This window comes from Eucyclogobius newberryi, unplaced genomic scaffold (genome assembly GCF_026437365.1).
Source record: "Eucyclogobius newberryi isolate DKJ021-1_F unplaced genomic scaffold, fEucNew1.0.hap1 SCAF_1, whole genome shotgun sequence".
NCBI lineage: Eukaryota > Metazoa > Chordata > Actinopteri > Gobiiformes > Gobiidae > Eucyclogobius > Eucyclogobius newberryi.
The window spans coordinates 34,809,840-34,823,069 of record NW_027315723.1 but is presented as its reverse complement, the minus strand read 5'-3'; the positions used below and the strand labels follow the sequence as shown (position 1 = coordinate 34,823,069).

Genomic DNA, 13,230 nt, shown 5'->3' with positions numbered 1-13,230 from the left:
GGTCATCTGTTTGTCTCCAAAGAGATGTTCTTGCTTTATCAGAAATGTACATGTTTTATTTTCCATTTATTCAATTACCTTGACATAATTCTTACATTGAGTGGGGTCACCTGACCTGTAACTACCCTGGTGACATCACCTACTTATGTCCATGGAAATAGATATGTTTAATGCTATAATGTGGAACATTCCGTAAAAATAAATCATATCTCCATGGGGGCAAGTATGTGTCAGACCCTCCACTGCAAAAGCACTTGTACAATCACCACAACAAAAAAGCTGTGACTAAACACGGAACTAAATCTGGACTAGACCAAGACCAGAACGAGACCAGAACAAATCTACATTAGGACCAAACTGTGGCCAGACCAGGACACATCGATATGGCTCGATCGATCAAGCCATTATTCCCATCGTGAGAATGAGAGAATGTGAGAATGTTCTCCTATTCCCGTAATATAGACACTGTTGGTCTTTGCCTTTTTGTGGATGGTAGTTTGGCTGTAGAACATTGTCCTTGCAATTGAACTCTTTGAGGATTTTCACATTTCTCCCACAACAAGCATGTTTTACACAAGTGGGTGAAGCCCGCCAACGGAGCTGCGAAAATATTTTCAGAGAATCGAAGGCGAACGAGACTATGACATTTTGGGCTTGATGTAGGGTTATGGCACAATGGTCAGCAGTTTGAAATGACTGGAACAGAATATGAAGTAGATAGATCTATATATATATTTTTTTTCCAATCTTCTTTTCCATTTCACTGCCTCCCACATCTGCCGCCATCATAATAACAAGCAATAAGCCCTCTTTCAGCAATAACCCAGACTTTTACACCCATAATGTGGTCTCAATAAATAATGTCATGTTTTCCGAGAGGCTGTATTTTTCAGCTATTTAGTCACAGGCATCCATCTTCTTCGCCTTTGGAGTAAATGGCACTGGAGCACATTATGGAGTTATGAGATGTAGTGAAAATAACAGCCTTTGTGACTTCTGATTACACAGTCAAGACATCACAAGTCTGTTTGCATGAGAGGTTATAGTGCCTTCTTACAACGATACGTAAAACATGACGCAAACATGGACATTTTTAATGGACTTTATCGCTAAACATATGCGATTGTGGCTGTTTTTTTATATTAAAGTTGCTCGTTGTAACTTTTTTTGGTTGGTTTGAGGGTTCACCACTTGCTTGTCTCCATGGGGATGTTATTGCTTTGCCTAAAACCGTTCACAGTATACCATTTAGCGTTCTTGATAGTTGATTCATTTTATTTATTCACAACTTTAAAACAACGTACGGGTAAAGCAAGTAAAAAGCATTGCAGACATAATTCATGGGGTGAAACCAACCAAAGTTACAGGTCTGTGGAGAAGCGACCCAAATAACAGAAAAGAGTGTTGGATAGTATATGTGCTAATGGCATACTCCAGTCATGGATTTCAGCTTCTTGTAATAGGCATTATTTTTGATTGAATATCCTTTTTTGTTAAAAGGATTGATCGGTGATGAATTGACGAGACAAAGGGCAAATTCCGAAAATGGAGTAAAGATGTCCAATTTCCGCCATGTCGTTTTGAATAACTAGTTAGAATTGCTGAGAAATTCCCATCACTGCACAGAGCAACATAAGCACGTGTAGCCCCAGAATCCCCGTCTAAGGCGCACACACGAGCTGGAAGCAGACGGCCTTTCTCTCCCCGCCTGTTGAAATCGGCTGCAGTGCGAGCGTTTCATTAGTCTGTCAGTGCGCATGATATTTAGAGCTGCCGCGCCCGGGCCAACGCTGGAAAACTCAATCAGCGCTCTGATTTCATAACCCCAAAGCACTGACAGGGCTTATTTTATCGCCACGCTGATTCATTCTAATAAACACTGGCTGCCCCGTCGCACCACGCCTTGAAATACAACCTCACCCGCCCTACATCAACGCTACCTCCGACCGCCTCCCGCCACCCCTCCTGTCCTCCTTGGTTCGACCCAGGAGGGAAAAAGCTATGGGGCGGATGGATAAATCAGAATTGTCAGGACTGGAAGCTGTAGATAATCCATTGCTGCTGGTTCATGCTTAGCGTCCCCCCCCCGCCCGCCCGGTCCCGAGCTCGCACCCTGCCAGCACAAATCTGGACCGGTGCTTGCGCGCTATAGGGCCATTGATTGCAAGACGAGAGCGGCGATAAATAAGGGGAGGCACAGTGCGCGGGGTGAAGGAAAACAATTATTGGCGGAGGTGGAAAGCACATAAAGTGAAGAATGATAAACACTGTGAAATATGATTGACTGCCGGGTGATTCATGGAGGCCAGGGGATGAGCGGAGAGGCCTGGGCCGGAGCTGATATCCTTGAGGGGAGATGAACACTCACACTGCCCTGCCACAGTGCTAAGACATGGCCAGTATAGTGGACGAGTGGACCAGAAGATCAGCAGCGACAAGTGAAGTATGATAAGTGTTCACATAGATATGCCACACTTTTGGCATTTTGGTATCTATGTTTGTGATGATATTGAAGGGTAAATGTAACGTAACAACACATTTCACTAAAACTCAGAGAATATGGTTGTATTTAAGATTTTGCAAACAAATCTGCCTGTTTTCCACCAGTTTGACAATTTCGGTGACATGTACAATTGTACTTCCCTGTTGAACATGAGCAGCAGCACAGGTGGAGATAATGGCACAACCGTTACCTGGCAACCAGATTGTAAACAAGGGCTGACATTCAGACCAATTACACAATAGTTATTATTTGACAATTGATAATGCCTGATGACACCTTTATTTTTGCTTAAACTGTCAGGAAATTGTGTCTGTTGTGCGTGAAGTGTATTTTTGATGGTGTGTCGCTTATTGATGACATCACAGAGGGATTTTGTCTAGCTCTACTTTAAATTTTAAAGTGAAAGTTACATTTGTCATACTTTCTTGACAAACTGCAACTTGACTGTTATAAAACTACGATAAATATTGACCACTAACAAAGGAAACAAAGTGATATTTGGAGAAACATGAGAACGCAACTACGTCATACGCACTTTAACCATGAAAACTGCAGTTCTCGTTCTTACCTTTCTCGTGCTGTTAGCTCATCACAGCCTCTTCTACCAATCACCATTCAAGTCTCTTTCAGTTGTTCATTGTCCCATCTTTTCTGCCACGTTAACATTTGACTCCTCAACCTCTCCATCTCTTTCCCTTTTTCACCATCAATGACTTTGCTGAGGAGAATACTTTGAAAACAAATCTATAATACATATATTACATTGCTGACGTTTCTATCCACCTGGGTTTAAGTGAGTCAATCCTTTTTTTGTCAGTCTTTGGCACAAGATACAAATCCATACATAAAAGAACAAATCCAACAATGATGCAACTCCCTTCTTTCTAATTGTGTGTAATTGTGTTTCCACAGACGACAGATGACATCGTTTCTTCGGCGGAGTGTTCGAGTGACGACGAGGACTTGGACGAGTGCGACTCGGGACACACAGGTGGGATGGGTGTGTCGACTTGTGCTTGCTCTCTACTTGGTCTAGTCCTCCTTCTTTTCTTTGATTTGCTGCCGAGGAGCCTCTCCTCTTAGCATCAGGTCCCATGTGAGCTTCAAGTGTAACTTCAAAAGGCCCCTGCTCTCTTGCCACCGCAGGTTTAGGGTTGTTTGATCTAAAATACTGGAATGTGAAGGTGAGACTTCTGGAGTTGGATGCATTAGTGTATATCGAAAAGACATAGGTGACAATGTAGATAATATATATGGACAGCTGAGATTGCCAGGCGTATGGTCAGCATGGTCAGAAACATGAAGTAATCTGTCATTTTAGATCATGTCATTTCCAATCAAAAAAAAATTGGGGAAAAAAATAGGTCACTGAAGTAGTTTACTTTTAACCCACCAGCACGGAGGGTGAGGTAGTGCTATTAAACCATATTCACAAGCAGATTATATGATGAATTTGCATTTTCAGTTGAATGAGTAGCAACTAACTTAACCTCTTCAACCCAAAATGACTGTAATTAAAAAATAGGAATTATATTTTTGTAGAACTGTAAATACTTTATTTATTTATTTATTGAAAAATGCATTTTATCTATACTAAGTAGCTATTATGAAATTTCCCCATGTGTGGACAATAAAGGAATATCTTATCTTATTTATTGGTGATTCCCTGCACTGGATAGACCCCTCATTATATTGACACAGACGAGCCCCTTTAGCGAGCACCCCAGCTGTGAGAAATGCAAGTTACACTTAGCTATGGGGCCATTGGTCGCAGACATGACTGGGCGTTGATACTAATTTTGTGCTCTCAGCATTCGGTGGAGAGCCAAACTTTTTACTCAAAGTCCCGAATTAGTATCAAGCCTCATGTCGCCCGCACTGATGCTTCAAAATGTATCTGTCTTGTACCTGGTTTTGATCTCCTCTTGCTGTGTGCGTCCTTTTCTGACGGTAGATACATTTTGAGATTCTTCCGAGAACAAAGATGCTTTCAGCCGAGATACTGTGATATGTAGCAGTCTATATACCTGCAACAGAGCCTCTCCCCCCTCTCCTCCTCCTCTCTACTCTTGTTTGTACCACTGTTTTTTCTTTCCGTCGGAGGCTTGCCCTGAAACATTCTAATAGAGAACAGATATCCTCGAATTTCTGTGTACATCGTCTCTCTCCCTTTCCCTCGCACACACACAGACACACACATACACACACACACACACACACACAGACACACACACACACATACACACACACACACACCACAGGCCGGTCACTTTGTGGTCAGATCAAAGTGAATGACACGACTCAGCGGGTCAGGAAGGAAAAAGCCTTTAGGAAAAATGGCGTCGAAAAAAGGTTTTGAGGAAACTTGGGTTTGACATAATGTATAATATACACTTTTTCAGACAACAGAATGTAATTTTCCATCCAAAATAATCGTAGTTTCTTTAATATTTACAAATTCAATATTATATAAGTTCTAATTTTATTATCAAGTAATATATAATTAATATCCACTCCAAAGTATGATATTAATGATATTCACACAAAAATGTGGGATGTAGCGTGATCTTTAAATTCACAAGTCTCGCCCTCCTTCTGACTATATCAATAGTTTTCTTGACATTTTAATGCAGTTTGTCAAAACTTGTATTTTTCTGTGGTGAAACAAATCTTGTAATGGCATAAATTGCCAAAAAGTAGTCATCATTATAAAGTAAATATTCCAAAATGTCTTTTTTCCGCGTTTCTGTTGCTTTAGAAATGCACACAGAGCTTCTTTGCACAGTAAACTGTGCGCCCAATAAAAACTAGCTTACCGTGTGAAAAGCCTCGTCCCTTAGGCCCAGAGCGAATCATTAACAGCTGAGACTATTTGATTGCTTCACTGTCCTTCAGAGCGCCATCACGGGCCGCTAATTGACGCAGCATTAATCTGGCTAAATATGGCTGAGTTTAGCACCCAGCATATGTCCACTTTTCACAGCCCATAATCAGGCTCCCACAATGCCCTGCCCTTGCACTTTGGTTATCAGCGCTCACACAGCACCGCGGATATTAAACCCTGTGTTCATTTGGAGTGAAGCTCGGCCTGAAATGTTAATATTCATCCTGCAATATTCCTCATTTATTTACTCTGTGGCCTTATCGCCACGCAATAGCCATTGTTCCTTGGAATTCTGACCATGTTTGGCTCCTTGTACTTAAGGTTTGTTTGATGTAAGCACAAAGCGTTTTCCCCAAAGTTAGGCTCTTTATCTCTGAACGCAAATGGTTTGACTAATTTTAAAATGACTGGTGTTAAATAGACATTTTTGCAGCATGTTTTCGACTGTTAAAGGCTCAAACCCAAGTGTTCTCAAAATGATAGTGAAACAAAAAGTTTCTTTTTACTTAAAATAAGGTACCCTCCCCTCAAAAAAGCCTGGTTTTCACTGGAGTGCTATGGTGCGGAGCTGCACAGACCTTTTCTACTTTGGTGGTTCCTTGACTTAGTCTATACCATACAAAGTCTGTCAACATATTCAACCATTTAAAAAATGTACAAGCTAACATGACACATTTGCATAAATAGATTCAGTTGTTTGAGGTGTTATGAGAGCTTCTAAACTGTGACTGATTTTCTACTATATTTAATACTATAAAAAAGACCATAGAGAACAATAATGTGGCCACGTCGTATGCCATTCCTTTCACAATGTCATGCTCGTGTGCACAAAAACAGAATGTACAAATATGAACTGCAAAGCAAAGTTCAAAAGTAAAAGAACAGTGTGTCAGTAAAAAGTTTAGTCATCTATACTTTACTTAAGTCGTTTTATAATAGATACTTTACTTTCACTTCACTAAATTCTTGAATTTAACTGAAAAGCAGAAGGTACTTTTCATAAGGTTTGAGATGTTATTTTTAACACGTTTATGGCGACATCCTGCGTAAAAGGATTCGTTTCACATAAAATTCACCAGAAAAATAAGAGAAATTGATTTGAATTGCTTCTCTGGACCAAATATCTGCACAATTCTCTATCAAAATCACATAATTTAACCACAGATTTCTTTTGGTCTTTTAATTTTTACTTACCTAGATTTTGTACCACTTTTACTTGAGCTTTTTTATTTAATTTTTTGCACATGTATCTATAGCTCTACTCAAGTAAAAGTTAAAAAAAAATTGTTCATCTTTCCCCATTTGGCATCAACTCAAAGTTAAATGGTAACTAAATTCTGAAACGCATTTATCTCTTTAAAATCAATGTTATGTAGAATATGACAAAAGTGTGAATACAAAAATCTGCATCGTGAACAAATGTACTTAATTTGAGGAAACTTGGTGACACTAGTATCCAAACAGACCCGTACCGTAGCACTGTGGGCGTGGCTGCGTACTGCACATACACACTCATACACTCTGTACATCCTCCATGTTGACACAGAAATTCATCTCCTCATTCCTCGCCCCGCTTCCTGACGTTTGAGGTTTTTGCATGCCATGACGTTTTTTGTGTTGCTTTCGTTTCCTCCTCCGTGATTGCACATTGAACATCTCTCTTGTGTGACGATCCGGATCCGTTTCCCTTGGGTCCGATTTTCCAGTTTGTTTTGTCGTGTTTGGGTGGGTTTGAGTGCTTGACGTGGGCGGGGGGGAGGGGTTTGACTGCGTTGGTGTCGTGTATTTTTGTTACATTTTGGTTGTTGTTATGTTATGATTTCATCACCATGTCTCCATCACCGTCGTCACCATCATCTTCCCGAGCCAGGATAGAGCCGCTCCTCTCGTTTTTTACCTCATCTTGTGCCGCATGAACTTTTGGTGGTTGGAAAAAAAAAAGAAATCTCAAAGTTCCCTCCTCGCTCCCTCATCGCCATCATGAAAGTTTGTGTTTTATTGTGGCTTCAAAAAAAAAAAGAAAAAGAGAGACGTCCGCCCCTTTTCCCCCCGGAATCAACCCTCTTCATCACCATTGCCACGCCCCTTTTTTTCCATTTTAGGGAAATCGAACGGCAACAAAATCTTTTCTTGCCATCACCCCTTAATTTTGGCCTCAAGAAAGTTGTGTGTGAAAGAATGACTCCCTCGTGTACCTATCCCCAGTGACCCCGCCTCCTTTTCACTTGCCCCGCCCCTTTTTCCACTTCCACATCCCATCCCAGCACCTTCCTTCGTTCCTACTTTCCTCCCTACCTACCTACCTACCTACCTACCGCCTTTTCTGCATATACATGTTTGTTTGAATTGCGGATGGCATAAAAAAGACTTTTATTGCCACAAAGTATATCTGTTTTTCTATTCTATCTGTTGTTCCAAGTAGAAGGTATTTGTGGCATGCAATGTAACTGGACTGTACTTTTAGCACATACCGTAGCCTTTAACGTCCCGTCCCTCCTTCCTGTAACCCACTTGCCCCTGTTGCTTCAGCATGCACTCGATTGGCAGCCATTTTGTGTGCTTCTCCACCCATAACCCCAGCTGGCGTCTACTACATGTCAGTGTGTTGCTAGGGGCTACGTGGGAGTCCTGAATGCCTTGTCTTGTGCTGGTGCCTGCTTGTCTCGTCTGTAGAGAGCCAACAGCGCGGCAGTGACTGTTCGCTGCGTGTTGGTTGTTGTTGTTGTCGTCTTTTGTGTTTGTCTGTGTCTTAAATACAATTGTTAAACATTTACCTTCTCGCAATGTCCCCCCCATGGAGTTCCACAAGAGGCTGATACTGTGCAGAGATGTGATGGACGCGACCTCAAAATAACGCCATAAGAAAACGTTATCGTTACTCGCGTGTTTAAAATCATTTTCCACATTTCTGCTTTAAAACTAGCAATGACAGTTTTATTCACACCACCAACATTACACACATTTACACTAACAATGTCTAAAAAGTGTTTAGAAGTGTAATATATTTAAACTTTAAAGCACGTTTAAAATGAGTACAATGTCTAAACATGTTACTATAACTAAGGTAAAAGGAAGACCTTTGCCAACCAAATAATATTTTTCCAAATCATGCCATCTACCAATATTTGATTCAATAGTTTTGTTTTTTACATCATGAACCGTGTGAATGTTCCCCACTATGGCATTATGGGGACAATCGGGAGGCACCAGCAGGCCAAGTGACAGGTCAGAACTGTGGAGAGGCGAGCACACACTAGAATGCATGTTAACACTTTTTAAAGGTATTTTTGAGAAATAAAAACACCTGGAATTGACTAAATGCAACATAGATTCTTGGCACAGCAATATCTCCGAGGGCCATATTCGAATCCATGCAAGTAGCGGAGGGCCGGCCTGCAATCATTGGTGTGAAAAAATCTAATAAAATATCACTTTTCTGTCAAATATAGGCTATTTGAATCTATTATTTTATTCCTTTCGCGTCATATTTATTAAGGATACAAGTGCAGACAGACAGTTAAGGGCAAAAATTTTTTTTTAAAATATTATTATTTTTTTTTAATATTGCTTGGCATGTTTGGCGGGCCGGATTATAAAGACAAACGGGCCACATGTGGCCCGCGGGCCGTAGTTTTCCCACCCCTGCGTTACACAGTGCACCTGTGCACCTTTAAAGAAGACTCCACAATCTCATTTTCCACTCTCTGGCTCAGAAACTACAGCCTGTCAATGATAAATACGAGATGTTCGCGTTTTGTAGAACAGCAAACACTACGCCAATTTATGATTTCATTTCACAGTGATTAACGGCTTTGGAGGTTGTCATTACCGTGTAATCAGAGCAATTCTGTGATTAATATGTACTTACACTCTCATAATTGATGCAAATGATTTCCATAAATCTGAATATTCCACTACAGAACACATCAAACTTTTCTCCCCGGATTTAAAGCAATTCAAAATAGCCACTCAAATGTGTGCACTTGTCTTTGAGAACATTTTAACCTGCCGTAGGTGGAACAAATACAGTTGATTACAGCTTTAGTTTAGTTCTTTCGTGTTGGGAGAATTGATGTCCTCTGTCATTCTGCACCGCACAGTGAAGCTATTTTGACACGGCTTCACAACAGGCCTTTTAGTTTTACATCAATGGGAATCATTCGACTCATTCTGAGCAACAGCGGGACTGCTCATCATCTGCTCAGCGCCGAACAGCCAACCGACGCCTGCTTTTTAAATAAACTCCAACACATTTGCATCTTAAAAACATTTGATGTCGAGGAAAAGCAGCTGTAAAATAATACATTGCCATCTCTAGTGCCAATTTCCTGTCTTTGTGAATTAATCGACACAATTTTATGCAGCTATCAGTTTGTTTTGGGGATTCGACACATGCTCAACTTTTGATAACATCTGTATATAAATTTTAATAGGATTATGCAAAACAAATATTTCACTCGTGCACTCAGAGGAAGAAGTTGGAGATAAGAAAGGAGCTTAGTCGACAAAGTGAAGCATTAGAGAGCGATTTCCCAAAGAATTTAATTTGGCAGGTGCAGTGAAGCAGCCTAAAACCATGTGGCTACTACTATTATCTCTACTTTAAAAATATCAATGTTCAGTTACATTCAGTTCTGATCCCACTCTGCCTTTGTTATTCGACTATCAAACACTAGAAAAAGACCATACAAACACAAATAGTCACAGTAAGTACAATAGATAAGATATAAAAGGGTTCCAGTGTTTGGAGACTTTGGCGTGAACTGAACTACGTATGTTTCGGTCATAGGATAAAAGTTAAAGGTTCACTATGTACCTTTTCTGCCCTTATTTATCCTGCATTTATTCAATTACAGGTGTTTTCTAAAATGCATTCAAAATACTGTAAATATGCATTCAGACTGTGAGTGTGAGCGCTCTTTTCTCCACAGATTTGTTTTGTTACTTGCAACCTGCTTGTCTCCATGGAAATATGTTAAAGACAATGAATTACAAAAATAACAATATTGACAAAAATGCATATTTCAGTGTTTTGGGAGTATCCCGATAACGACAGTCAGACTATATTATGTTAATCCAACGTAAACGTGTCAAAACGTGTCTTTAAATGCATTACTTGAGATTTAACTATGAGACAAATGTGAAGTATCAACTTTTACCCTGATCGGAACTCTTACAACACAACTTGAATTCAATTTAATTGTTTAATCAGCTCTTTTTGTAGCTTTTTTAGTATATAATTTTGCATATTTAAAAAAAAAACATTCACAATATTATCTACATTTTGATACGTTGCCCACCCCTGACCATCACGCCTGAGAAAATGACCACAAGTCCTGACCTACGCTCCGCTGTTGCTCTGGAGTCTTAGCAGATTGCCTAGTAAAGCCTCGGCCCCATCATCGCCTGATTGAGTGGCCCTTAAATCGGCGCACACGTGTAACCGGTCGGACTGTCAGCGCGCATTACGGCTCCTGGATCCACCGAGTCACAAATCTGCGGCTGATAATAAAACGGACTGGCGTGTGTCATGTGAGTTCTTCATCGCCGTGTTATGAAGAGCAGGAGACAAGTGTATTTGGTTCAGTGTGAGCTATGATGGGCACGGATCAGCGGGTCTCCTCTCCTCCCAGGTTTTCCGTCAAGCCCCATCAGCCGCGGTGACACCCCGGCGCAGCCCTCAGATCACTTTAAAGGTTATCCAGCTGACACACCTAATAGCTGTACGGCAAATGGAGCATCTGACAGGGCCCGGAGTCGCCACGCCTGGTGCAAGATGCCAATTTAATATGCCAGTGCTTCCTCCCGTGCCCCGCGGTGAAGGAGTAGGATCGAGCCGGCCATGGGACACTGGGCGATAGTGACAAAAATGTAGCTCTACATTTTTTTCTTTTCACTACAACAAAAGTCAGACAATTTCCTTGCAGCAGTGGGATGTAAAATACTTCATTTTCTCTCTTTCATATTGTCTAACAGATGACAATTCAGAATCAGAAAAGGTTCATTACCGTTGTCAATGAACAGAATTCACAAACGTAGGAACTTGTCTTGGTGATTCGGTGCAACATAAAACAATGAATAAGTCGAAAGAGAAACAACAGTTCCTCTTCTTTATGGAATCAAACCTTCAGAATGATAAAGTCCAGTTGATAAATTAATAATCCACTTACATTGATAGGATTGGCTGACATAAACGGACAGATATAAAAGCTTTTTAATTTACTTTTTAGTATAGAATTACGTAAACATTGACATCCCTACAACACATCTGAGACATTACAAAGAAAACTGAGACTATTTACAGTAAAAGCAACAGTCAGAAGTCGAGTATTATGGCGTCATATTGCCCACGTCTAGTTTCTGGACATTTTCTCTTTCCAATTCTTCCCTGGCAGCAGTGAATCTCCCGCTCGCTCGGGCCGCAAATGAAACATTATCCAACTTTTTGAGGAAAGAAAATGAATGACCGTCCGTCTGTGAGAAATTCGACTTCTCCCTGTTAGCTGGCATGTGTGCAGCGGAGATAAGATGATTTAATGGCAGGGTAAAGTGCGAGGCTCTTTAAGGCAAGGGATGCCAACCGATGCATAGAACGTAATCCTTAGCCGCGTCCGTGCTAGCAATCAGCCCCGCTACCTGTCATGGGTGGTGGTGAATTAATCTGCCCTAGCAAGCAAGGGCTCTGGGCACAATGCATCCAACTACAATGGGATTCTAAGGTCGGCAAACCGGCGAATCCTGCGCAAATTGCCATGTTGCAATCCCATTGACTCCACATTTGATGCTGGTGCAGGATTTTTTATTTTTTTTCCCACCTTTAAGGAGTGAAATCCTCAACCCACCGTTCAGAAACCTCAGCAAACAGTGGTGGGACGCACGGATCAGCCCGGGGAAGTGAAGAGAAAGTGCTGCTTCATGGTTTCCACGCGTGTGTAGCCTCCAAGCTGCTGAGCTAGCCAGTCAATCCGCCCATTTAAGTTCAGTTATGTTTACTTAAGGCAGTGCAGCCTTCGCCTTGTGTCGGAGTATAGAATTCAATTTGTTTCGTGCCGTTGTTCTGCCAGTTTCAAATGATTTTTTTTTTCGTCCACTCCGCTGCACATCACAATCACTTTTTTATGTTATCGACGCTGAGGGTAGAGAAGAAAGCAACAGTCGCAAATAATGTATTAATCAGTGGTTTTGGCTTTGAAAATAGGAAGAACCAAAGTGTTTGTAGCCTGGTGGACTGGAGAATTATATACTGGGGAGGCAGAGGATTACAATGAAATCCCCATCCAACTTTAGGAGTCCGCAAAACAAACTCAATCTGGCTGAGCAAACCCATTAGGAAGTGCGTTGTTTGCTCGGGTTTGGAAACACGTGAGATGTGCAACGCTTCTGCTGGGGCTTACACGGGATTATACTGTTTGCCCAAACCTCAAGGTCCTCCACGCGGACTTTACCCGAGACCTTCTTCCCCTCAAAAAAGTGCTCTGTTGATTTAACACAAAGCTAACAGTCGCCGAAAGCTGTTAGCGGCGAATGGAGTGAAAGGACGTCAACAAGGCCAAGACAGCAAGGGCGGCATTAGATAAATAAGGCCTCCAGTGAAATCTCCTAATTTTGAGGTCAACAATATTATCTGTCCTGCAGCAAGAGCGGAAGATGTTTTCACTGAACGGTCCCAGGCCAGAGAGGTAGAGTTGGCACATAATTGGCAAGAAAGTTAATGGAGGGAAAAGTATTCAATTGTGATGGTATCTGGGTAGAATTTAACACTTAATGCCAAACGAAAGACAATGAAAATAATTGACAGAGATACAGTGGACATATGCCACAAAGAATACCAAAGAATTTCTCA

The 13,230-nt window shown here is 41.2% G+C and overlaps 1 protein-coding gene across 12 annotated transcripts in view; it reads left to right on the top strand.

Annotated features, from left to right (window-relative positions):
- The window catches only part of nrxn3b (neurexin 3b), a 449,304-nt gene that overhangs the window by 429,228 nt on the left and 6,846 nt on the right, over window positions 1-13,230 (top strand). For all 12 annotated transcript variants that reach the window (XM_072444649.1, XM_072444613.1, XM_072444640.1 and 9 more), the window contains one exon: window positions 3,416-3,494. In XM_072444649.1, coding sequence (XP_072300750.1) covers window positions 3,416-3,494 — 79 coding nt within the window. The remainder of the gene's footprint in view (window positions 1-3,415; window positions 3,495-13,230) is intronic.